The sequence below is a fragment of the Sinocyclocheilus anshuiensis genome, unplaced genomic scaffold, assembly GCF_001515605.1.
Source record: "Sinocyclocheilus anshuiensis isolate Anshui unplaced genomic scaffold, SAMN03320099.WGS_v1.1 scaffold411, whole genome shotgun sequence".
Lineage (NCBI taxonomy): Eukaryota > Metazoa > Chordata > Actinopteri > Cypriniformes > Cyprinidae > Sinocyclocheilus > Sinocyclocheilus anshuiensis.
In genome coordinates, this window is record NW_015549608.1 from 194,884 (window position 1) to 221,503 (window position 26,620).

Here is a 26,620-nt window from a genome sequence, read left to right on the forward strand (position 1 = left end):
TATATATATATATATATATATATATATAAAATGATCAAAATTACAAAAGCACACAACTTACAAATGACTAAAACTTAAATTATTATTAACATATTAACTTTCATTAATATGACAACAGAAAATAAAAATAAAATTATATTAATATTAACTATAATAGATTATAAAGATAAAAAAGATATCTTTATAATCTATTTCTTTATAATCTATAAGAATAAAGATATTTATATAGATAAAACTTTATCTGCTATAAAACTATAATAGATTATAAATTATACTAAAATAGCACTGATATAAATATTAGATAAACTAATTACTAACTGGAAATAAATACAAACTAAAACTGAACTTAAGCTAAAACTGAAAAAAAAACTATATAGTAATATTTAAAATGAAAAAAAAAACTAAATTACTAAAACATCAAATTACTAAAAAAAATCAAATAAATTAAAATGAAAATGTAAAAATAAAAGCGAATTCAAAGTATTAACAAAAACTATAATAGTATATAAATAACACTAAAATAACACTGCCTCAGATATGAATGTAAATCTACTGGGAGGAGAATGGGATGAATCTCAGGAACATAGAAATGATGAATTTAGCTTGATTTGGGGCTGAAGTCTAAGCTGTGGGTCTGCTCTCACCTCTTTGGTGCTCTGGATCTTCTCCAGGAAGCTGCGGAGCTCTTTGGTCTCGGCGTACAGAGCTCGACACACGGCCTGGTAGTGATTGGGCGCGTCTGCCGGCGTGGACAGGTGAAGGGCGCACAGCTACAGACAGAGAAGTTACATTCAGTTTCACTATATAATAAACCTCATGTTAAATTATGCATCACAGAGATGTCCATGTTGGGAATACACAACGAATGTGTCATAAATTAAATAATTGGCCAGAAGGTGTGGTGAGTCACTCTTGGCTTCAAAACAAAATATCAACATGGCGCTTAAATACACGCTCATAAACGCTCTCACTGTGATCAACAGATCAGAGCACAACACAAATTCTCTGAATGAATGCATGTGTACCAGAAAAAAATAGCTCAGCCCACACTGAGAGCTTGAGCACATTGCATTGTGGGATACAGTGTCTCATGCAGTGAGCTCTGGTTGTATACTTAACATTTCATCCGGATGTACGAACACAGAAGATATATATATATCTGTGACCCTGGAGCACAAAACCAGTCATAAGGGTCAATTTTTTGAAATTGAGATTTATACATCATATGAAAGCTGAATAAATAAGCCTTGTTAGGATAGGACGATATTTGGTCGAGATACAACTATTTGAAAATCTGGAATCTGAGGGTGCAAAAAAATCTAAATATTGAGAAAATCGCCTTTAAAGTTGTCCAAATGAAGTTCTTAGCAATGCATATTACTAATCAAATTTACTAATCAAAATTAAGTTTTGATATATTTATGGTAGGACATTTACAAAATATCTTCATGGAACATGATCTTTACTTAATATCCTAATGATTTTTGGCATAAAAGAAAAATCTATAATTTTGACCCATACAATGTATTGTTGGCTATTGCTACAAATATACCCCAGCGACTTAACACTGCTTTTGTGCTGCAGGCTCACAAATATACTTCAGTGCTATATACTGCAGAAATGGCAGCCTATTGAGATCCTGTGTACAACAACTAATCGATAAAATGAAAATAATCAACAACTAATTTCATTAGTCGGGTCAGTGATTAGTAAAAGCAGTTTAAAGTAAAGAAAACACACAGAATACACATATATATATATATAGATATATAGTTTTTAGAAAATGTTTATATATTTGCATAATGTATGCATTTGTATTATGCATAACAGCAAGCGATTAAAAGTTAAATTAAATAGCCGTGACACACAACACCAATCGAATGAAGTGTAACAGCGAAAGGAAGTGCAATTATTTGCATCAAACAATATTTCTTGTTAAAAATCAAATTTAGGTTTTAAATTAACCAACTGACACTTTTTATTTAATCTTTTATGAAACTTGTTTATTTAAAAAGTTCTGCTGTTACGACTGTGATTTTTTAAAATCATTTTATATTGTAAAATTACAAATTTTAATATCTTTGCACACACAAACGTACAAAAGTTTTGAATAATTAAGATTTTTGAATGTTTTTGAATCAGCCTCTTCTGCACACAAAGGCTGCATTATTTGATCAAAAATACAGTAAAAACTGTAATATTGTGAAATATTTTTACTATTTAAAATAGCTGTTTTCTATGTGAATATCTGTTCAAATGTAATTTATTCCTGTGATCAAAGCTGTATTTTCAGCATCATTACTCCAGTCTTCAGTGTCACATGATCTTTAGAAATCATTCTAATATGCTGATATTAAATCCATTTCATTTTGCACATTCGATTTGCACAAGGAGAGCACTGAATATCTGATTTATCAATTATTTAATGAAAACAATTTCAGATTACGTGATTATCAACGCAGTTGTTAGTTGCAGGCAGTCATGTGACATCACTGTTGCATAATCTCTACTGTCACTTACTACAAAAAACATAGCCATGATACCTTGATGATGTCACGGTAGCCACGGATACGGCAGGGGTGGGCGGGATCCCGTTCCCGGTCATCCTCGTCTTCCTCAGTGGCGGCGTAGCCTTCATCGGCGCAGGAGTCACTCTCTGCGTCGGCCACGTTGGTCATGAGGTCGATGAGCTGCTCGAGCGGCGGACTCAGCTCTCGCTCCTCGTTCTCCTTCAGCCCGTAATCCAGAGCCTTATAGATCATGATGCCCAGAGACTCGATCGCCTGCGACAAAAACAACCCAAAGACACATTAACTGCAATAAATGTATTTAATTTCATCAGTGTTTGTGTTGTTTCTCACTAAAAATATCTGAACGTGCTTCAAACTAGATACGTTTACTTGCATGAGCTTCACGCAAAAATTAAAATTCTGTCATCATTCACTCACCCTCAAGCTGTTCCAAACCTGTATGAGTTTCTTTCTTCTGTTCAACACAAAAGAACATATTTTGAAGAATGCTAGAACCAAAAAGCTGACGGTAGCCATTGACTTTCATAGTGTGGATGTCAATGGCTACTGTCAACTGTTTGGTTACCAACATTTTTGGCTACCGTCAACTCTTTGGTTACCAACATTCCTTAAAATATATTTTTTTGTGTCCAACAGCTGAAAGAAATTCATAAAGGTTTGGAACGACTTGAGGGTGAGTAAACGATGACAGAATTTTCATTTTTGTGTGAACTATCCCTTTAAGGCTTGTTTTAGAGAATATAACTTAATATCTTGGCAGTATTTCTGGTAAACACAGTCAACAGTTCTGGGAATTCTAGTGCATTAGATTCAATCCCAGGGATTTTAGTGCACTGGAATGATTTCGACTCCTTGAGAAGTGAACTTAATACTGAAGTCGGGATATTTGAGACACATTCTCAATCGACACAGATATACCAGACTGTTTTTTTTTTTTTTTACACAAGAACATCAAATACATTTCGTGCCACAAGAACCTCAATGCTTCCAACAACAGCAGGTTTCAGGTTTTTCTTTCGGGTGAACTGATGCGTTGAAGCTTTCTCTGTGACCTGATATGGAGAAACTAGTCTGCTTACATTGTGTAAGGCCTGTTAAAACAAATGTCAACGGCTGTAAGGCGTCAACGAAACCATAAAAGCGTTTGGTTTCTTATATCACATTTAAACATACCGGATACTAACTTTACTTCAGAACCCAAACCTGTAACCTGTGTTCAAAATAATCGGGGTTGTATGATCCTTTACCTTGTGCAGTTTTGTTCAAGGTTTTTGAGGATGAGTTCACATCACATTACAGTCAGAATGGAGTCAATATTCTGTCGTGTTTGACTGGACACACGATCTTTGAAACCATCAAAAATATATTTTCTTCTCGCTTATACAAGCAGATAATCAGAACAGACCTGTGACCCATTTTTCGGGCTGTGATGAACCAGTTGAGAACCACTAAGATAACAGGATATAGAGACGCGTTCTATTCAGTCACAGTACTGAATTACTTACTAATTAGTATAGAATTGTTATTTGCACACTCTTCGGTGACTTATGATTTATTTTATAATATGCCATAAAAACATTTTAAAGTCACACTAACACACAGAATACTGAAAAAAATGTTTGGGATCTGCAAGATTTTAAAAATATATTCATGATAAAAGTCTCTTCTGCTCATCAAGGCTGCATTTTATTTGATCAAAAATACAGTAAAATTGTGAAATATTATTACAATTTAAAATAGCTGTTTTCTATGTGAATATCTGTTAAACTGTAATTTATTCCTGTGATCAAATCTGTATTTTCAGCATCATTACTGCAGTCTTCAGCGTCACATGATTCTTCAGAAATCATTCTAATATGCTGATTTGCTCGAGAAACATTTCTGATTATTATCAATGTTGAAAACCATCATGTTGCCGAATATGTTTATGGAAAGTTCAAAAGAACAGCATTTATTTGAAATACAAATCTTTTGTATCTTACTTTATTGCTAGAAATATTTTGTTACATTATTAATGTCTTTACTGTAACTTTAGATCATTTTGATGTCTTTGCTGAATAAAAAAACACTGTCTCCAAACGTTTGAACAGTGCAAATGCAAAATGGATTGGATTGAGCCTTTAAAATGGTTTAAGAGAAATATACAGTTCTGATGGGAGTCTTTGATAATGTATATGCACCAAAGAGCATCACAAATAATTAGGTCTTTAAACTGGTAAATAATATAATAAAGATCATCTTTCCACATGGTTAATGGTAAAATCTTTTGACGGCCAGTGATCAAAACTCTGTCCAACTTCTGTAAAGGCATAAAGAGCGCTTTGTTACTCTTTGTGATGTTAATCAGACCCGAACAGTTTACCAACAGATTCTTAAAATGAATTTCATCCAGAATGCAGGAGCCTGCAGTGAAGTGAACAACAGACTCATTCACTGAGATGTCCAGCGGCCCATTACATCCACAAATACAATCACCGGGTAATAACAGTTTCAGTTTAGAAACTGATCATTAACCCTGAGAATCTCATAAAGAAAACAATCAAGACTGAGTTAATGAAAAGCATCTGATGTTCTGTCTAAACCAAAAGTCAGTGGAACACGGGAACTGGATCTATATAGCACTATCAGGTCTTTGTGCAAAGCATCTAACTGCATCAAGTTCATGTATCTGATGGATGTCAAATAATCCAGCACAAGAAACTGAAATACAAGGAGCACAAATCAACATGTGCAAATAACAATGCACACCTTCTGCGGCTTTAATTTACACAGACACTGTAAAAAAACAATTCACTCCATACGATTATTGGAGTACGCTTTACTAGAAAATACTTTCAGTCTTTCTACTTCAAAATTTCACGTTTAGTTCAATGTGTTACTTGGTGTGCCTTTGTAAAAGGAATATAAAAAATATACATCAAAACTGTTAACTGAAATAAAATATAAATATTAGGATGAAACACTAATATTAGTTGAAGCGCTAAAATTATATTGAAATAAAATTAATACTAAAATCAAAAATATATATATTTATTTGGTTTATTTGAATAGGGACAGTAATAGTACACATAGATAAAACTGCAAACAAACAAACAAACAAAAATGGCCATCCAGTGCAAGTAACAGTGTTTATAGCAAGAGCTAATTTGCAACACTCGTCCCTAGAAGGGCTTTTACTGACATTTTATTGAGAAAATCACATAACAAAATACTAAAAATTAAACTGACATTTAAACAAAACATTTCTGATTATTATCAATGTTGAAAACCATCATGTTGCCGAATATGTTTATGGAAAGTTCAAAAGAACAGCATTTATTTGAAATACAAATCTTTTGTATCTTACTTTATTGCTAGAAATATTTTGTTACATTATTAATGTCTTTACTGTAACTTTAGATCATTTTGATGTCTTTGCTGAATAAAAAAACACTGTCTCCAAACGTTTGAACAGTGCAAATGCAAAATGGATTGGATTGAGCCTTTAAAATGGTTTAAGAGAAATATACAGTTCTGATGGGAGTCTTTGATAATGTATATGCACCAAAGAGCATCACAAATAATTAGGTCTTTAAACTGGTAAATAATATAATAAAGATCATCTTTCCACATGGTTAATGGTAAAATCTTTTGACGGCCAGTGATCAAAACTCTGTCCAACTTCTGTAAAGGCATAAAGAGCGCTTTGTTACTCTTTGTGATGTTAATCAGACCCGAACAGTTTACCAACAGATTCTTAAAATGAATTTCATCCAGAATGCAGGAGCCTGCAGTGAAGTGAACAACAGACTCATTCACTGAGATGTCCAGCGGCCCATTACATCCACAAATACAATCACCGGGTAATAACAGTTTCAGTTTAGAAACTGATCATTAACCCTGAGAATCTCATAAAGAAAACAATCAAGACTGAGTTAATGAAAAGCATCTGATGTTCTGTCTAAACCAAAAGTCAGTGGAACACGGGAACTGGATCTATATAGCACTATCAGGTCTTTGTGCAAAGCATCTAACTGCATCAAGTTCATGTATCTGATGGATGTCAAATAATCCAGCACAAGAAACTGAAATACAAGGAGCACAAATCAACATGTGCAAATAACAATGCACACCTTCTGCGGCTTTAATTTACACAGACACTGTAAAAAAACAATTCACTCCATACGATTATTGGAGTACGCTTTACTAGAAAATACTTTCAGTCTTTCTACTTCAAAATTTCACGTTTAGTTCAATGTGTTACTTGGTGTGCCTTTGTAAAAGGAATATAAAAAATATACATCAAAACTGTTAACTGAAATAAAATATAAATATTAGGATGAAACACTAATATTAGTTGAAGCGCTAAAATTATATTGAAATAAAATTAATACTAAAATCAAAAATATATATATTTATTTGGTTTATTTGAATAGGGACAGTAATAGTACACATAGATAAAACTGCAAACAAACAAACAAACAAAAATGGCCATCCAGTGCAAGTAACAGTGTTTATAGCAAGAGCTAATTTGCAACACTCGTCCCTAGAAGGGCTTTTACTGACATTTTATTGAGAAAATCACATAACAAAATACTAAAAATTAAACTGACATTTAAACAAAAACTGAAAATATAAAAATAAAAGCAATTTGTGAGTAAAAGTAAATCCTACACCAGTAGACAATCACCTTAAAGGGGTCATATGATTAAAAGAACATTATTTGGTGTATTTGGTGTAATGAAATGTGTTTATGTGGTTTAAGGTTCAAAAAACGCATTATTTTCCACATACTGTACATTATTGTTTCTCCTCTATGCCTCGCCTTTCTGAAACACGTCGATTTTTACAAAGCTCATCGGTCTGAAAAGCGAGGTGTGCTGTGATTGGCCAGCTATCCAGAAAAGAAAAATTGAAATCGCATCATATGACCCCTTTAAACTCTCTGCATAAAGTCCAGTCCAGATCATTCTGGCCAAGAACTGCCCACTAAAACGGAAGGAGACTGTCTGATTGAAATAAAAAGCAAGCGGACACAGAAAACACAGGAGAATACACTGTTCTGCTTGTGGATGTCTAGTTTAGTTTGCTATTAAATGCCTTGTGCAAAACTCTGAACACTTCTTGCCGTCTGTCAGAGAGGCAGGAACTCATTGCGTCTGGAAAGCTGCTTAACAGGGATTTGACTATGGAGTGCGTCTCATATACACATACTGTAAGACAGGTTTGCGTGTGTGTTTGTGTCCTTATACACCAGCATACGGTGATAGACCTGTCACTGCTGACAGTTACTAATGAAACCACATTAAAGTGATTTCTGGAGGATCATGTGACACTGAAGACTGGAGTAATGATGCTGAAAATTCAGCTTTGATCACAGAAATATATTACATTTTAACATGTATTCAAATAGAAAACAGATATTTTAAATTGTAATAATATTTCACAATTTTACTGTTTTTGCTGTATTTTTAATCAAATAAATGCAGCCTTGGTGAGCAGAAGAGACATAAATAAACAAGTGAGATTAAGCACTTCCTTTAGTAAATGAACTGATTCTCTGAATTATCCAAAAATATGCATTGCCACATTTATTTGATGAATGTCCTGCAAAAAGTACTATATCATAAGAAGTATCAGTCATTGGCTTACAGCGACTGAATTACATTGAGCTGAGTTACATGCATATTTAAGCGAGAGTCCGTCACGCAGTCGGCTCTAGTGAACACATCATAAACCTGGAAGGTCAAAGATGCTAGGGATGCAAACAGTGATCTGTCGGGTCTATATGTCTCTAATTGGCCTTTAAAATGTCATCAGCTGCTGACATCAAATTAATGAACTTGTGGAGTGACAAGTCACCCGAGAGACCTGAGAGAGCAGAAACCATGACCTGGTGCTGAAAGCTCACATCTGAATTCAGAAGAACACAGATGGGCTGCAAACGTCTCTAAGCTGCAGGAGATAATGTGGTCATAGAGCTGCCTTTTCACTAGTGAACTATTAAAAACATTTGTTAATTGAAATAAAGCAGATAAAAAATAAAATATTACTTAATTAGGTGACATTTCTAATTTTCATTTAGTGTAAGCTGAAGCACTAAAATTACTAACAGGAAATAAATAAAATTAAAAACTAAACTAAAACTGAAATTAAAATAAATTAAACCTAAAAAGCAATTTCTGAAAAAAAAAAAAAAAAAAATGTATTAATTGAAATAAAGCTAAAATAAAATAAAAAATAAATATTAGACAAAAAACGTAAACTTATTTATGCAACATTTCTAATTTTCGTTTACTTTAAGCTGAAGCACTAAAATTACTTTGTAGAAATCAGTAAAATATAAAAAAGCAATTTCTAAAAAAAAAAAAACTAATAAAATGTGTTAATTGAAATAAAACTCAAGTAAAATAAAAAATAAATATTAGACAAAAAAACTTAAACTTATTTATGCAACATTTCTAATTTTCATTTACTTTAAGCTGAAGCACTAAAATTACTTTGTGGAAATCAATAAAATATAAAACTAATCTAATACTAAAACTTAAATGAATACAAATTAATCCTAAAAAGGAATCTTTAAAAAAAAAAGTTAATTGAAATATAATAAAATAACTCAAGATGAAAAACATTTCTAATTGTTAATTTAGGTTGAAGCTGTAAAATGACTAAGTGGAAATAAAACAAATCTAAAACTGAGCTAAAACTAAAACTGAAATAAAAATAAATTAAACCTAAAAGGCAATATTAAAACAAAACAATAACATTGACAAAACCACAAAACAAAATTACTAAAAATTTAATTCAAATTAAGACAAAAACTGAAAATATAAAAATAAAAACTAATTCAAAATATTAATAAAAACTATATCAAATTCTTTAACAACTGTGTAGCAATGCCCTGGCAACCATCCACAACACCATAGCAACCATATAGTAACAGCTGGAAACACTGTGAAGAACTGTGAAGAAATTTCCAAGTGTTATGGATCTATGTCAAGACTGAACTAACAAACATGTTTCTGCTCATTCACAGATGCTGCGTTAGTGTGCATCACTCACCTGTGTGGAGGATCGGCTGGGATTACACACACCTGTGGGAGAACAGAAGAGAAGATGAACAAGAACTCAGACGACAGCTTACAGCGCTCACTGCACATCCCTTATGTAACTGACTGGACAATCCGCAGCGCTGTTTGTTCTTACATAAAACACACTGACGGCTGCAAACGGGACGCAGATAATCTTTATGCATCTGATGACTATTAAAGCAGTAGTTCATCAAAAACGAAGATTTGCTGAAAATGTGCTCACCCTCAGGCCATCCAAGATGTAGAGGAGTTTGTTTCTTCATCAGATTTGGAGAAATGTAGCATCAATGGATGCTCTGCAGTGAATGGGTGCCGTCAGAATGAGAGTCCAAACAGCTGATAAAAACATCACAATAATCCACAAGTAACCCACAGCACTCCAGTCCATCAGTTAACATCTGGAGAAGACAAAAACTGCGAGTTTGTAAGAAACAAATCCATTTTTAAGACGTTTTAAACATCAAACTGTTGCTTCCGGCTTGTTTCTCACATCAAAATCCAGCCACATATTTGTTTTGTTTTGTTCTGTTTTGGCTTGTAAACGGTGCTTGATCTGTGCAGATTTCTCTCCTGATTCAGACCAGATTACTTTTTCACTGGAGGAAGCGTTATTATGGATTATTTTAGTCGGAAGCAACAGTTTGATGTTTAAAACATCTTAAAAATGTATTTGTTTCTAACACGCAGTTTTTGTCTTCTCCAGATGTTAACTGATGGACTGGAGTGCTGTGGATTACTTGTGGATTATTGTGATGCTTTTATCAGCTGTTTGGACTCTCATTCTGATGGCACCCATTCACTGCAGAGCAAGTGATGCAATGCTACATTTCTCCAAATCTGATGAAGAAACAAACTCATCTGCATCTTGGATGGCCTGAGGGACATTTTTAAGCAAATTTTCCTTTAACCGACAACCTGAGTGTATCAAACTGTCAATGTCAATGTCAATTTTATTTATGTAACACCATTAATTACAACCCAGGTCAGTTGGTTTTGATTGAATATGCAAAAACAATTTTTTGAAATCCATTTAATCTCAGAGTGTTTTTGCAGCAGAACAAGGCAAAGCCAGCAAAGAAACAGATCTCTCCGCTGTTATTCTTCAGTCGACAGCGAATGAGGAACAAGTTCACCACCGACACTTTTGACAAAACAACAACTCTGCCTGGAACCTGCAAGACATAGCCTATCGATCTTGACAGCATGTCTCAAGAAAGTAATGCAAGAAAGAATTGCAAGAAAGTAATGACACGTGCGTTTATTAAAAGACAAACTGAGCTCCTCTGGGAATATCTCAGAGATCTGCAACGTCTGCAATCAAAAGTCATAAATCTCAATACTAACTCATGCATTTCTCATCAAATGATCTGAGCTACATTCGTTTTATATCTCTACTGTAAGTCAACTACTGCCTTAGGTGAAACATCTGATGATGACACATAACTGCAAACTCCATTTAGTCTCCTGAGCGATGAAAGAGAAACCTCTGAGCAATAAAATCATCCTCTGGAAAGGCATCAGCTCAATCCATCTGTAATAAATATCTCAATCTTTTAAGCCGTGGATAAGCTGCACAATGAGCACATTTCATTATTATCAGCAGCACTTCAACATGTGAAACGATTAAAGCATTAGGGATATCACAATGCCTTTAATTGGGCTTGAACTACAAAGATTTTAACCTCATTCTCCATTCAGCACAGGTGCCTGGCAGGTCAGTTTCAGACCAGTATTTTAGTATCATTACTATTATAGTTTTTTTATTAGTATTTTGAATTAGAATTTTCCATTTTCATTTTAATTTTTGTTAATGTTTTAGTAATTTTGTTGTGCATTTTTGTCATTTCTATTATTATGTATATATAGTTTTTATTCATTATTATTTCAGTTTTAGTTATATTTAGTACATTTATTTTAGTTATTAGTTTAAACTTAATGAAAATGAGAAATGTTGCCTTGACAACAGGGTTATTATAGATAATTAAAACCATAAAATAACTTTTTCATATCTTTAAATAAAATAAACTTTAACTGAAATAAAGTAAAATAAAAACTACTTAAAATTATTTTATATTATAGTTGCCAATGCAACATATCTAATTTTTAATTACTGGTTTAAACTAAAATAAAAAATAAAAAATAATATGACAAAAGCACACACAAAAACCTAAAGTTAAAATGAAACCAGAAAATATAAAACTTTAAATATTAATTTAATTAATAAAATATTAATAAAAACTAAAAATACTAAAATAACACTGATTGGCAACTAGCTGAATTAAAATAAGTTTAAATACGTTTTACGTTTTTTATGTTATTTTATTTCAAGTAACGAAATTTATTTATTTATGTATGTATATGTATGCATTTGTTTTTTTTAATGGTTTTAGTTTTAGTTAACCATCATAACTCTGTTTTATACATACCCAAAACACAAATCCTAAATACCAACTATCATGGGCTACTGGATAATTTTAGCACATAATGTCAATAAAGTCACACACATGTAACATGTTACACACAAAAAGCATTACGAATATGAAATGTCTTTACAGCACAGGCCCTGATCAGGAGCTATTTTGTGTTCATCAGCATGTGTATTTCTCTGTGCATCAGAGAGCATGTAAACAACGGTGACTGTGAGCACTTACATGGCTTTTATGCTTAATTTATGCTGTCTTGTGATTATTTTAGACTCATGCATGCTCGATATTCAATTTGACCTGCAGATAAAGGTCTATTTCGCATGCATCCCATGCGTTACATAATAGCTCAGTGCTGTCAAAAATGTACAATGCAAAAAAGATATTAGGAGCATGGCACGATTACATAGCATTTCATATCCAATTCTCGCACATAAGGTGATGCATTCAATATTAGGCACATTTTGTGATGCAGAACACTAGAAGGTAAAAAGGGAAATATATAAGCTGTTTCAAAACATTTGCACCCAAATCCATGTCAGTTTATTATATGTATAGAAATGCAATAATGGATGCGGAAGGTGTTGATTTGTCACCTGATCTGTCTCCGGAATGAAGCCGCACCGATCCGTCTTTATAGATCCTCACATGTTCCGCTCCTCCGGTACCAGCAGAATCCTCCCGAGAAGAGCGACAGCACTGGTAACACACAGCCCACGCCTGCTCCTCGTTGATGGGCTGCTTGTATAGATGTAAAATCTCGTCTAGGGACAGATCGTCCTCATCCTCGCTGTCTATGAAGAGACGCGCATCCTCCTCCTCCTCCTCCTCTTCCTCTATCAGCTTGTGTCCGTCATCATCATCATCTTCATCTCTCCTGCGAGCCATCGTCTCATCCTATCCAGCAGAGAGGAGAAAAGTGCTGGGATCAATGCACCTGCGCTCGGTGTGATGATGGTGCTGATGATGCTCACTGCTGATTCTGCATCAGAAACGCAAGGAATGGCAAGCGAGGATGTAAAAGTAGGCGGGGCTTATTTATATTACGTCCCCACGAAATAAAAAGAATGGAGTTTACGTTTAAAATTAAATTCTAAAGTCTCTTTATATGTATTTATCAAAGTATACATTTACTACTTTGCATATCGAAGTAGCGACATGTTAGCGCTGGCCAGGATGGACCAATCAGAGTCGCTTATTTTACATTTTTAATTAAATTTTAAATTAAAAAATATGAAACGCGTATAATCACGGTACAATAAAATAATCTGTAAGTATATTAAATTATTACTAAAGTTTTATTTATTTAAAACATCGCCATGTCACGTGTTGTTTGTTACTTTTCTCGGGATGAACCAATCAGAGTCGTTTGTGATCACAGGTACGTATTTTTTAATAAATTAATTTATAGAAATCGCTGAGTGGATTTTAATTTTTATGTCAGATAAAAACCCGTATAATTAATACATTTACGATTACTTTATATATATATTTTTAGAATAAACATCTCCAATAATATATAAAACGTCCTGAGAATTGAATGCGGCTTAATGTAGGATTCGGTCCTCTGAGCCCTTAAGCGCCCCCTTGTGGAAAAACAACAGTTTAGGAATAATTCGGGTGCCAAATGTTTGATATTCTTTGAAAATTCACATCGTTTTGAGAATCAAATTACATATCAGTTATATATGAGTGGCCTGAGGTGGCGCTGATTTGCCACCAGAGGGTGATACGCAAACATTTCTTTACATACTTTCTCAGTTGAGCGCTTTGCCTGTTTAATATTCCGGTTTAAGGAATATTTCGACAACTTTCCTTTGATTAAATATATTTCTGGTGTAGTTTAACAGCGTCTTCCTCACCTGTGTCCACAAATTAATCATAAATACACCAGTAGCCTAAGTGTCGCTGTCGCTCGGTAACCTTACTCAGAGACACACGTTCAAACAAGCGTACGTAATCAATATTCATGAGCTAAGCTGTTACCAAAGTTTGATTGGCTAATTCACCAACTGACTCGCCAATGTCTTGGTTTCCAGCGAATCAGACGCGCCTGCGTCACATTACGTATTTAATATTAATAAACCAATCCTAGTTCTGCTCATGCGCAGTTGCGCACACTGAATTCAAGCTTCAAAACAATGGCGGCAGACAGTTTGTAAATCAGCACAGTTGTGTTGGTAAACTAAAACATATTACATACTTATGTTATGTTAAGTTATTGTTTTTTAACGTGTGTTTGGCAGTGTTATTTTTTAGGATTACTGATAAACTACTGTCATTTGATTTGTATTATTTGTATTTGTTATTTATTTTAATTTGAGTTAAATTATGTCTGAATTTATTATGTCTGTATAGGTCTTTTATTCAGTTTTTAGTTTTATTTAATTTGAGTTATTTTAATACTTCAACAAACTAAATGGAAATTAAATAATATATATATTGAATTTATAAATGTATATATATATATACGTATATATGTGTATGGTTGTACATAGACATATATGTAGTTGTTTTTTGGTGTTTGGCTTAGCGTTATGTTAGAATCATTATTATACTCATACCTTTTGTTCTTTAATATTTTGAATTGTTTTTAGCTTTATTTTTTGTTTTTCATTTAAATGTTTTGAAATTTTGTTATGCATTTGTCATTTTTATTTAATCTCTTTATTATTTAAATGTGTATAGGTAGTATTTATAAAGTTTTAGCTTTTAGTTTTAGATCTGTTTTTAGTTGTTTTAATACTACAATTGATTGCTTCTGTTGTCCTCATTTGTAAGTCGCTTTGGATAAAAGCGTCTGATAAATGACTAAATAAATAAATATATATATATATATATATATGTATATGTATAATAAATATAACAAATATAAAATATTAGTTAATCAAATAGGGACTATATAATATATACATGTGTGTGTGTGTATATATATATATATAGTCACTATTTGATTAACTAATATTTTTAATGATTTATCGCAGCGGATGTACTCCGATCGTTGGCTCTACCAGGAACATATGAAGGGAAAATCTGTCATTTAGGAACTTCCCTAAAGAACTTTGTGCGTCTGAAATCACTGGATCTTTCGCATAATGCACTGGTCACAGTTCAGGTGTGCACGTATATATATTTATACATTTCATGACATTTATAATTGACTGTACATCTGTACATTTATTCTGTTGTGTAAATGTCATGCTGATGTTTGTAGGGGATTGAGCGTTTGGAAATGCTGGAGAGACTGAATCTGTAGCTACTACAACAGGACATCTTTTCCCTGCACAAGCTGCTGAATCCTGTGGTCAAGAAACACCCGCTCCACTGTTTGTACCTGGTGCATGCAATGACCAAACTGCGCAAGCTTGGTGCATCATCTGTCTTCTGTCTGTTTCTCTCTGTTGCAGATGACTGTCCAGTGCGAGACCGAGAAAGAAAGGCGGCTCTCATGCATTTCTCATCAGAGGCAAATCTAGACACTAATCATAAGAACTATATCTTGATACAAGACACAAGATGCAGGTAATGATCTAATAAGCAGTGTTGTTATTGTTAACTAAATCTATTAAACATAGTTTTTGATAATTGAAATAAAAGGAAATATAAATATTAGATTAAAAAAATAAACACTAAACCTTAAATGTTGCCTTGGGAACTAACTGCAATTAAGTATATAAAACAGAAATAAAAATAAAACTATATAAAAATATCTCAAATTAACCATTTTAGTCTGGCTTTCTTGTAATCTCTTGTATGCTTTGGTTTTTATCTCCCTTGATTGTCTATTTTATGTTTTTAACGTTTTTAATGTTATTGGTATAATCTATTTATGGTTCTGTTTTTATTTGTTATTCTAATTTTAGTGTCAATTGCTTGTTCTTGCATGTAAAGCACTTTGAACTGCATTGATTTGTTTGGAAAAGTGCTAGAATTTGATTGATTTCTTGGTTAAAAAAATGAAAATGGAATCTGAACTTATAAAAATTTGAACTAATTCAAAATATTAGATACTATAGCAGTATATGAGTAATAGTAGATTAACCCTGCTTATGAGTTGAAGTCACACACAGTTTGTCGTTGATTATCGTCACTGTTTTGCAGAAGTAGTGAGTCCAGAATAAAAGCGATGATGAAGATGCTCTGGCTTCTAGAGGGGAACGAGGAAACTTAATCATGTCTCTAGAAAGACCTGGACTTGCAAGAGACCTGAAACTCTCTCCGTCCACAGCCCCCGTCTGTAACAGGGTAAAACACACTCTCTCTGACTAAACGACAAACACTATATATTGCAAATAAATAGTTAATATTTAATATATCACCCAGCCATAAATGCATAACACTTCTCCACTTCTATATTTAATAATAAATGACAAATATACTTTACTGTTTGTGAACTATTATCTATGTTTGTAATTGTTTTTCTTTTTTGTATTTAGAAAATCCTTCCGAATCTGATATCATACATTTAATCAATGATCCTGAGTGTGAAAGTTCGCCAAAACAAAATAAGGTGCATCTATCCATTCATTATATATATACATATATAAATGTGCCATAATGAATGTGTGTGTATATATATATATATATATATATATATATATGTCATAAAATCTTAAAAGTTCTTTTAAAAATCTGCTCTATGCTCCAAAATATTAAATTGGCTCAAGTAAAACTGAATTGAGTGAATCATTCAGTGAATCAGTGGTTCACAAATCAGTTTATCACGTAAAAAAATGTTAGGGAAATTTATATTTGTGTTTTCTAGATCCGGAAAAGTCATAAAATCTTAACTTCTTCAAAAATTTGCTCTATGCTCTAAAATATTAAATTGGCTCAAGTAAAACTGAATTGGGTGAATCATTCTTTTGAGTTGATTCAGTGAATCAGTGGTTCACAAATCAGTTTATCACATTAAAAAATGTTAGCGAAATTTATATTTGTGTTTTCTAGATCTGGAAAAGTCATAAAATCTTTAAAGTTCTTAAAAATCTGTATAATGAATATAGATTTGACTAGTAGTAATGTTCTGTTTAAAATATTGCGCTTGCATTGAGTAAAACTTGTTTGCAAGCCATAAAGCAGTCATCAGTTTGAATGATTCATTAGTGAATCGGAATGTTCTGGAAATCTCATGGAAAGTCACTGACTGGTCAGAAGTGTGGGAACCCTGAAGGTTGGATCTCGTCCAGCGTGTTCAGATGGCACTGCGTTTATAAATAACTCCGAACACTAGTTATGGTAAAGGGAATGTATTCATTTAGACATATGCCATGCCAGCGTTAGTTACAGCATGTCACTTCTCTTGTAAACATTGTTCTGTAGGCAGAAACACTGCACGTATGAAAAAAATAGCAAAGTGCCTCGATATGACCTTAAATATAACAACAGTGCTTTTCAAACTAAAATCCACAGCAGAATACAAAACACCTTTTAGTATTTTAATTTGCAGTTTGATCTATTGCTGATAATCAGGCCCAGACAGAATCTGCAGGCTTAATCGCATTTTCAATGCTACATAATGGATTTTAATATGGTAAATGTGCTAATAATAAAGCTTAGAGTAGGCAGAAAGATAAGTATTTCATGAACAAACATGCAATTTGGACGTTCCTAATTCAGCGCTGCAGACTCTGTGTGGGTCTGATTATACGTGTTCAAATCATTAGAAACTTCTGTTTGAAACTATTTGTTTTTGTCATGTTTGGCCAAAGCTTTTAGTTCCGATGCACCGAGGAGTTTTCTAAGGACAGTCAGCCACGTTTCCCGCTGGTCTGTATTGAGGTATGATAACGCATCATGCATTGGGTCAGATATTGTGATGCAGAGCAAACAGGGAAATAACGAGAAAATCCTGAACTTTTGCTGATGGTGTTTCCGTTTACATACTATAGTTAATCATTCCACAGTTAAAACACACAGGCAGTGCTTCATATTATGCCATTATAGCATTAGAAATACATGGTTATGCCATCAACTTCAAAAAACATCGACCAAACTACTAGATATACAATCTTGAGCACCAGCAGTCAATTCTTTATGCATCAAACAATAACTTGTGATGCATTCGGTTATTATTATAAAATATATGTGAAATGCAAACAAAATCAGTAGATATTAGAGTAAAATCTTAAAATCCTGAACTTTTGCTGATGGTGTTTCCGTTTACATACTATAGTTAATCATTCCACAGTTAAAACACACAGGCAGTGCTTCATATTATGCCATTATAGCATTAGAAATACATGGTTATGCCATCAACTTCAAAAAACATCGACCAAACTACTAGATATACAATCTTGAGCACCAGCAGTCAATTCTTTATGCATCAAACAATAACTTGTGATGCATTCGGTTATTATTATAAAATATATGTGAAATGCAAACAAAATCAGTAGATATTTTAGAGTAAAATCTTGGTAAATGAGACGGGGAAGCAGAACCAAACGATTATCAAGTCAAGCCATAAATGCATCCAAATTAATTCACCAAAAAATGAAAATTTGCTGCAAATGTACTCATTATGAGGCCATCCAAGATGTAGATGAGTTTGTTTCTTTATCAGATTTGGAGAAATGTAGCATTGCATCAGTGTCTCAGCGATTTTGATGTGAGAGACAACAGGAGATGCACTTTTTCACTGGAATTATGAATTATGGACTAGTATTTTAGCTGAAAGCAACTGTTTGAAGTTAAAAACGTCTTAATGAATGATTTGTTTCAGCTTTTGTCTTCTCCAGATGTTAACTGATGGACTGGAGTGCTGTGGATTACTTGTGGATTATTGTGATGTTTTAATCAGCTGTTTGGACTCTCATTCTGACGGCACCCATTCACTGCAGAGCATCCATTGCTGAGCAAGTGATGCAATGCTGCATTTCTCCAAATCTGATGAAGAAACAAACTCATCCTAATCTTGGATGGCCTGAGGGTGAGCACATTTACAGCAAATTCCATTTTTTGGTAAAATATTCCTTCAAATTATACATAATTTATACTAAGACAAATACATTTAAATATATTTTATCGTAGGCCTGAAACATAAGCCCCTTTCACACATACAGTCTTTACTGGTAAATTACCGGTAAATTACCAGTAAAAGATGATGTGTGAACAGGACCTTTTCAAAAATATCGCTAAATTGGTTCTGGCAATTTACCAGTAAGGGAAGTTGTAACATTACCAGTAAATTAACGGTACGATGCTGTGTGTGAACGCAGAATGAAGATTACCCGTATGAGCACATGCCAAGTCAGAACGCGCTGACGAATTAAGTCTGCTTTGGGCCAATCATATAGTTCTTATGGAGATGAGGTGATTACTCTGAGCTGTTTACAGTAAGCTCGGCTGCTTTTTATTAGTTTTTCTATGTAAATATGCACTAGATGGACAACTTTGACCGTTGGACACGTCTCGCTGCTTTTTCAACATGTTGCGCTCGAGACCCGGCCTTCTTTTCCATTCTCCTCGTGCGGACGAATGAAGACAACGGCGCAGCTTTGAAAGGTTATTTCCGATGACTGACATCACAGAATTTACTGGTATTTTGGTGCTGATGTGTGAATAATCTCTTACCGGTAAAAAGCCAGAACGCCGTTGCTTGTGTGAACAGCATACTTATGTAAAGTCATTCTGGTAATTTTACGGTAATTTACCAGGATTGCCGTTTGAAAGGGCATGGTGTTAGAAATGCCAAGGTCATGGGTTCGATTCCCAGGGAATGCATGAACTGATCAAATTTAGCCCTGAAATGCAATGCAAGTCGCTTTGGATAAAAGCATCTGCCAAATGCATTTAAAAAAATAAATGGAAATGTTTTGTGTGTTGTTGTAACGCAAATTGTGGACTTGCACTGCATTACTCAAGCATTTAAAGTCTATTTTAGGCCTGATTCTACTGCATCATTAGAGAAGCCACAAAATGCCAAATATTCATTTCATGTCCATATTCACCACAGATTAACAGCAAAAACCTTCACTAGTAAGCGTGCAATACTGTAGCCATTTGTCTTTCTCTTGGCATCATCGTGTTTGTTAGGAACGTACCAGCTGGTGACGTCGGCGTTTGATGTAAACAGCGTTCCAGTTAGAAATAAAACACTTATAGGAAGAGGAACAAACTCAATGTTATTCACAGAAAAAGACGCACCCTCAGTGGAAAATGGGAGATCTGTTTGTGCTTTATAGAGTCGGGTTCACTGCTGGACGGAGAATCTCACATCGGTTTTTGGGGAGGTTTCTGAACTTTCTTCTCATATGATCCTGCGTGCTTGTATCCGGAGACGTATCCGGACGTGTCCACCACTTCCACTCGCCCTGCCTTGCCCTTCCCGCGGCCCGTCTCGTCAAAGCGCTCCTTGTGCGATCCGGTGAACTTGGTGGTGTCGGTCAAACGGGACACGGTCGGGGAAGCAATAGTTCTCTGCGAGTCCAGAAAGAGATTTATGATCAATTCCGTTTTATAAATTAGTCTCTTCTGCTCACCAAGGCTGCATTTGTTTGATCAAAAATACAGCAAAATTGTGAAATATTATTATAATTTAAAATAGCCGTTTTCTATGTGAGTATATTGTAAACTGTAATTTATTTCTGTGATCAAAGCTGTATTTTCAGCATCATTACTCCAGTCTTCAGTGTCACATGATCTTCAGAAATCATTCTAATATGCTGATTTGCTGCTCAAGAAACATTTCTGATTATTATCAATGATGAAAACAGTTGTGCTGCCCGATATTGCAAAAAATAGTGATACATTTTATTTTTCAGGATTCACATATGAATAGAAAGATCAAAAGAACTGCATTTATTTGAAATAGAAATCTTTTGTAAAATTATAAATGTCACTTTTGATCAATTTAATGCATCCTTGCTGAATAGAAGTATTCATTTCTGTAAAATAAATCCTACTGAACCCAAACGTGTATAAGCTCATGAAGTCTTCATATTTATCATCACTGTCATATAAGCATCACAATCATTACATTTAGAAATCACCAGACAGTTTAGTTATTAAGCTGTAAACACTATTCATTCACATACATTTAAAAGCAATAATTAAAGAAATAAGTATGTAGATATCATCCATATACTACAGCAGGGATTCCCAAACTTTTCTTTCATCCAAACCAGTTTGATATAAAATATTTACCTCAAGTCACCCAGACATTTTAAGTTAATATTTCAATAATTTAACAATTTCACAGTTCTGATGTCAGTTAATGGTCACATTAAATGAAGTTGAAAAAATAAATAATTTTTTAAATACTTTAATATTAAAGATAATATTAATACAAAATATAAATATTAAAAATACAGGTTTTATTTTTATTATATATATTATTTAAATTGTTTATGATTAATTATAAGATTTTTTTTTATCAACACATGAACCCGTTTACATTTATGCATTTAGCAAACTCTTTTATCCAAAAGTTTGAGAAAAACAGGACACTATCAACGCTTATTGATTTAGAGAAAGAACAGCACGTCTGCAGTGGGCTTTACCGTGACTCCAGCTATAACGGGTGATTTCCCTTCTATCATTCTGTAAACCTCTTCCGCGGAGTCCTCGCTGCTCTTATCTTTGAAGCGTTTCCTGGCGAGTTCTTCGAGCGCTTCTTTGAACTGGCTGTATGTAATAGTGCGCGCAGATTTGTTCCTGGAAAACAATAACGGATGATAAATTCGTCAGTATATATTGTGGCATCAAATATAAATACAGAGCAGAGCAGAAACATGCAAGACCTGATTAAAAGAGCTTCTGTAAACACATGAGAAACACTTTGAGTGACACTGAAAAAAATTAGCAGCTTGGATGTTCTGCTTTTGCATTTTACATGAGAAATAACACAGGGTGTGAACAACACGAGGGTCAGTAAATCATGATTTTGAAATATACTTTGAATTGATAGTTCACCCAAAATTAAAATTAGCTGTTAATTTACTCACCCTCAGGACATCTAAGATGTAGATGAGTTTTATTCTTCAGTAGAACAGATTTTTAGTTGAAACCGTGGCTTTGGTGATTCATAAAATGCAAGTCAATGGCTACCGTCACTTTAAGAGTCAAAAAAAGCACATCAGGCAACACAGAATGAATCCCCGTGACTCCTGACGATATACTGAGGTCTTACGAAGCGAAACGATCAGTCTGTGCAAGAAACTGAACATTATTTACAACATTATCACCTGTAATCCAGAGCCTCAGGCGAACAGTCCAGAGTGATGTCCGGTTCACAAACGAATCATTCTTCTGAACCGGTTCTTTTTAGTGAGTTGAACCAGTTCACCAAATCAGACTGAAGCACCTGAAACAGTTCAGGGCTCGAGCAGCACAGATCTACAAGTTACTCAATCAAAACTGACTTTCAGACGCCTGACAGTCACTCCGACTGGAAATGAGCTGAAATAGCAGCAAATCTGGTCCTATGATCGCCTCCGTCACTGAACTGAGGAAATATGAGCATGCGTGAACCCAGCACTTGATGAAGGGGCCAAATGAACATTTTATGGTTCTCATTGTTTATGTAAAAAGTTGAGCTGATGAAGACTAGTTTATTCACTTTATATGCTTTAGACACATAAAACATCCATGTTTCACATCATTATTGGGTGCTTTAATAATATAATTGCGTATACTTTACGTCATTGTGTGATTATCTTAAACTAGTGAATTGAACCAGTTCATTGAAACAAACTGTCTGAAAGAACCACATCGTGGAAAAGAATCAGATTTCCTCTTTGTCTGAATCTCTGGATTACAGGTGATAATGTAGTAAATAATGTTCAGTTTCTTGCACAGACTGATCGTTTCGCTTCATAAGACCTCAATACATCGTCAGGAGCCACGGATATTAATTCTGTGTTGCCTGATATGATCAAATTGACAGTAGCTGCTGACTTGCATTTTATGAATCACAAAGGAGCACGGTTTCAGCTGAAAATCTTCTTTACTCTTCTGAAGAAGAAAAGTTTGCACAGTAAGTACTTGGATAAAGGCCTCTGAAAGTGTTGCATGAACTGACAGCAGCGGTAAACAGCTGTGTGTGATTACACAAACAGGTCAGCTCTGAGAGGCCCGGCGTCACGTCCGTACAGAGTTTGAGTCGTTACACACGAGTCTTTCATTTCAGAAGAAGAAATGCACTTTTAATCATCTTTGAAAGAGAGGAAATGCTTCCCGTATCTGTAGTTGTTGCCCTCAAGAACCGAGCGTCCAATCAAACTGCACGGTATTTCGTTTACTTCAGTACTATAAACCGTTTTGGTTCTGTGTTTGCTCACCAAAATCAGCATCCTGAAGCAGAACTAGTTGAGAACGGCTGATTTATCTGGTCTTGAAGCAGGATTTGCATTATGACTCCAGGCATGCACTAACGGCTAATGCATTCGGCCCGTAAAGCAACGCTTAAAACGGTGCACATAGTAACACTAATACAAACAGCCTTTACCGTGGTGATCAAAAGCCCATAAAGCCAGCCGTGTCATAGCAACAAGCTTGGGTAAACACGCCTCTATGGATTTATAATTAATTAGATTTCTTTGCTGAGCAGTTTTGTTTGTGCGATTCTTCAGCGCTGCTGTCTAATGTCAGCCGCTGTTCTCTCTCACTGCTCTCTTCTCAACTATGAGGATGTGCAGAATGCTAGTCATAAACAGCAATATTACCCTACATATGCATTTATGAACACATAAATCACAACAGATGCAACACGCTCTGTTTGGCTCATGCAGTCAGGCTCAAATAGGTCAAAAAACACCTGAGAAGCATCAAAACATTTTGCTAAAATAACTTACATTTTGCTTGCTTGCTTTAACATAACACAAGAGTTGTGTGGACTGCAGTCATGATATTTTCATGGTGTTTTTTGTCCTTTTTGATACTTTACAGGAAAAGACCTGCATTAAAATGTTTAATAATACTCTTATAACAGCATACAGGTTTGGACTGACTTCCTTTTTGGTTGCACTTTTCCTTTAAATGTTAATGCATGCCACATATTGCATGCATTCCTTCTTTCCGGCCTCTCGTTTCTGCTCAGCCACGTTGCTCTGACGCCGTCTAGCAGAATGATCTTTATTCTCGGTCAGTCGGGGTGAAGTGGATCTCAATATTTTCAATTGAATACAATATTTTCTATGCATGAATACTACAAAGATTTGGATAAATTCATTCTCCTAATTGAACGAACCAGCGCTATTATCGAAACATCTGAAGACTGAATGTTTAAAGGCGAGATCAGTGTGTGCGGTGCTCTATATTAAGGGCACATTATTAAAATCTGGCCCTACTGAAGCAGCGATGACTCTCTCTGTGCTGCAGTCATCAGGGTTATTCAGCTTGAGCCATCATGGCCTGTGGCTGTGGGGGAAGAACCAGAAAAACATCAACACAGCACGACTCCTCTTCACTGCACAGTTATTTCACTTTCATTGATAGACTATTGTAGTATATAGTTTTCGTTAATATTTTGATTTTCCGTTTTCACTTTCATTTTAGTTAAAGTTTTAGTAATTTTGTTGTGTATTTTGTCTTTTTTTTTAAATGTCTATTATTTAAAAAAATAATATATTTAATAATATTATTTAATAAATTAAACTAAATAATAAAACAAGTTAAAATAAATAAATTTAATTTAAATATGACATTATTTATTTAATAATATTATACATATATATATTTTTTTTTTTTTCATTTTAGTTTATTTAATTTTGGTTATTTTAGTACATCAACTTAAACTAAACGAAAATAAAAAAGGTTGCCTTGGCATCTACCTGAAATAAAATTTTATTTTATTCTATATATATTATATTATATTATTATTATTTTTTTTAATATATATTATATATTTTATTTCTGTTAATGTTTATTAATGTGTATTTTATGGACCACATATTCAGAAAATACTGCATGCACAGATTAAAAACAAATATGTTACTGTTACAGGAAATATCACAGTTACACCCCTACACTGCAAAGCCTTTTGCACTGATTCAATATTTTGACACGTGCGTAATTTTTTATCCCATCTATTAACATGCACATATTGCATAATGCACAGATCAGCTGAGAAACACAATTTTATCCCTCATTTGGAGCATTTGGCCTCTGATACAGCTGATTTCTGATGTCATTTGACATGCACATGAGAGGGACGTCTAAATACACACATATTAATCTGTCACTCACTCACGTCTTCCCTGCATGATTCACTAACCTTCCTGAACCTGCTGTGAAACAGTGATGCATTAATAGGAGAATCGGATGCGAGTGTGTAAAAGTGGGTCGGATGACCAGATGTGATTTAAAACCACATTTGAACGCAGTCCAAGTCAGATCTCATAGTGTTTTTGCAACATCTGTGTTTATGTGTATGCGACACACTGAGCCAGATGTCCGCAAGAAAATTCAATTCGCTGACAGTGTAATCACATCCTACCTAGATAGCACTGAGCATTTGAGGCACACTGCATTGGCCAAAATCATAGACAACATCGCATGCATGCTTCATAGACAATGCAATCCCAGGATGCACTGCAACAAACTCAAAGTGAGTGATGCAAGGGAGATGGAAATGTTGATTTTAACTCAAAATGCATGCACTGCATGTATAAAATGTATACCGCTTTGAATGCATTAATGCTTCCGGATAAAAGTGCCTGCTAAATGCACGAATGTAAAATGTAATTGCACGTATATTTGTATGTTCGTCTTATTGTGCGTCTCAAGTCATTACCTTTGCATCAACAGTGTTGGGGGTAACGCATTACAAGTAACGCGAGTTATGTAATCAGATTACTTTTTTCAAGTAACTAGTAAAGTAACGCATTACTTTTTAATTTACAATAAAATATCGGAGTTACTTTTTCAAATAAGTAACTCCAGTTACTTTGTTGTTCCATTCATTGCCTGACAGCTCTCCTGTCCCCATGTTGAGAGAAATCGGGAGTAAGTGCAGAGGCGCTGTGTGAACAAGAGAATAAATGTGTCTCACTTGCACAAAAACAGATCCAGTATTCCTCAAAATGAATGAAAACAGTGCAATGCAAACCTGCAAGAAAATTAGCCATTGGCTCAATTCGGTTCTGTAATGGAGCCGATGAGATGAGAGGCATGCGGATCCATATGCAAGCTTTTATTTACAGGCAGGGTCAACACAGGCAAGAGTCGGACACCAGCAAACAGATATGTAGAGGGCAAGACAAAAGAGGAATCCAAAACAAGCAATAATCCAATCGAGGTGCAAACACAGTCCGAATCAGCAAGGCAAAGGGTAAATCCAAGACAGGCTATAAACTTCAGGGCAGGCAGAAATCAGACAGGACAAGATAACAGGCTAGGATCAAGACACGGGAAAACAGACTATGAACAAGGCTAGACTCATGAACTTGGAAGGGCTCCGTAAAGTAGCTATCCCTAGGTGAGCGATAAATGCTGAACAATACTCGGAAGTGAGAGAGAGGAAGTCCATGGCTTATAAAGCATGTCTCATTGGATGCAGCTGTGTGTGTAATTGGTAGCAGGTGAGCTTGTGATTAGTGCAATGGAGCATGGGAAATGTAGTCCAGGGTGATGTGTAACAGTCTGTGTGGTGTGAGAG

General features: G+C 34.4%; 2 protein-coding genes and 1 long non-coding RNA gene across 4 annotated transcripts in view; 1 reads left to right on the forward strand and 2 right to left on the reverse strand.

Annotated features, from left to right (window-relative positions):
* Window positions 1–13,932, reverse strand: part of LOC107659090 (protein spire homolog 1-like) — a 30,653-nt gene extending 16,721 nt beyond the window's left edge. The window contains exons 1-5 of the mRNA XM_016447915.1: window positions 13,887–13,932; window positions 12,621–12,921; window positions 9,573–9,604; window positions 2,544–2,783; window positions 645–770 (exon numbers count right to left, since the gene is read on the reverse strand). Of these exons, the coding sequence (XP_016303401.1) occupies window positions 645–770; window positions 2,544–2,783; window positions 9,573–9,604; window positions 12,621–12,921; window positions 13,887–13,907 (720 nt within the window). The 5' untranslated portion in view covers window positions 13,908–13,932. The remainder of the gene's footprint in view (window positions 1–644; window positions 771–2,543; window positions 2,784–9,572; window positions 9,605–12,620; window positions 12,922–13,886) is intronic.
* Window positions 13,933–14,144: 212 nt separating this feature from the next.
* On the forward strand, window positions 14,145–16,532 carry LOC107659082 (uncharacterized). 2 transcript variants are annotated; one of them, XR_001630874.1, is made up of 6 exons: window positions 14,145–14,204; window positions 15,009–15,139; window positions 15,239–15,392; window positions 15,432–15,546; window positions 16,126–16,269; window positions 16,461–16,532. It is a non-coding gene; the product is annotated as an uncharacterized LOC107659082 (long non-coding RNA). The 2 variants fall into 2 exon arrangements; XR_001630875.1 differs by having other exon boundaries at window positions 14,188–14,200.
* Window positions 16,533–19,792: 3,260 nt separating this feature from the next.
* The window catches only part of LOC107659066 (tubulin polymerization-promoting protein-like), a 22,771-nt gene continuing 15,943 nt past the window's right edge, over window positions 19,793–26,620 (reverse strand). Inside the window, exons 5-6 of the mRNA XM_016447878.1 lie at window positions 21,525–21,678; window positions 19,793–20,442 (exon numbers count right to left, since the gene is read on the reverse strand). Of these exons, the coding sequence (XP_016303364.1) occupies window positions 20,236–20,442; window positions 21,525–21,678 (361 nt within the window). The 3' untranslated portion in view covers window positions 19,793–20,235. The remainder of the gene's footprint in view (window positions 20,443–21,524; window positions 21,679–26,620) is intronic.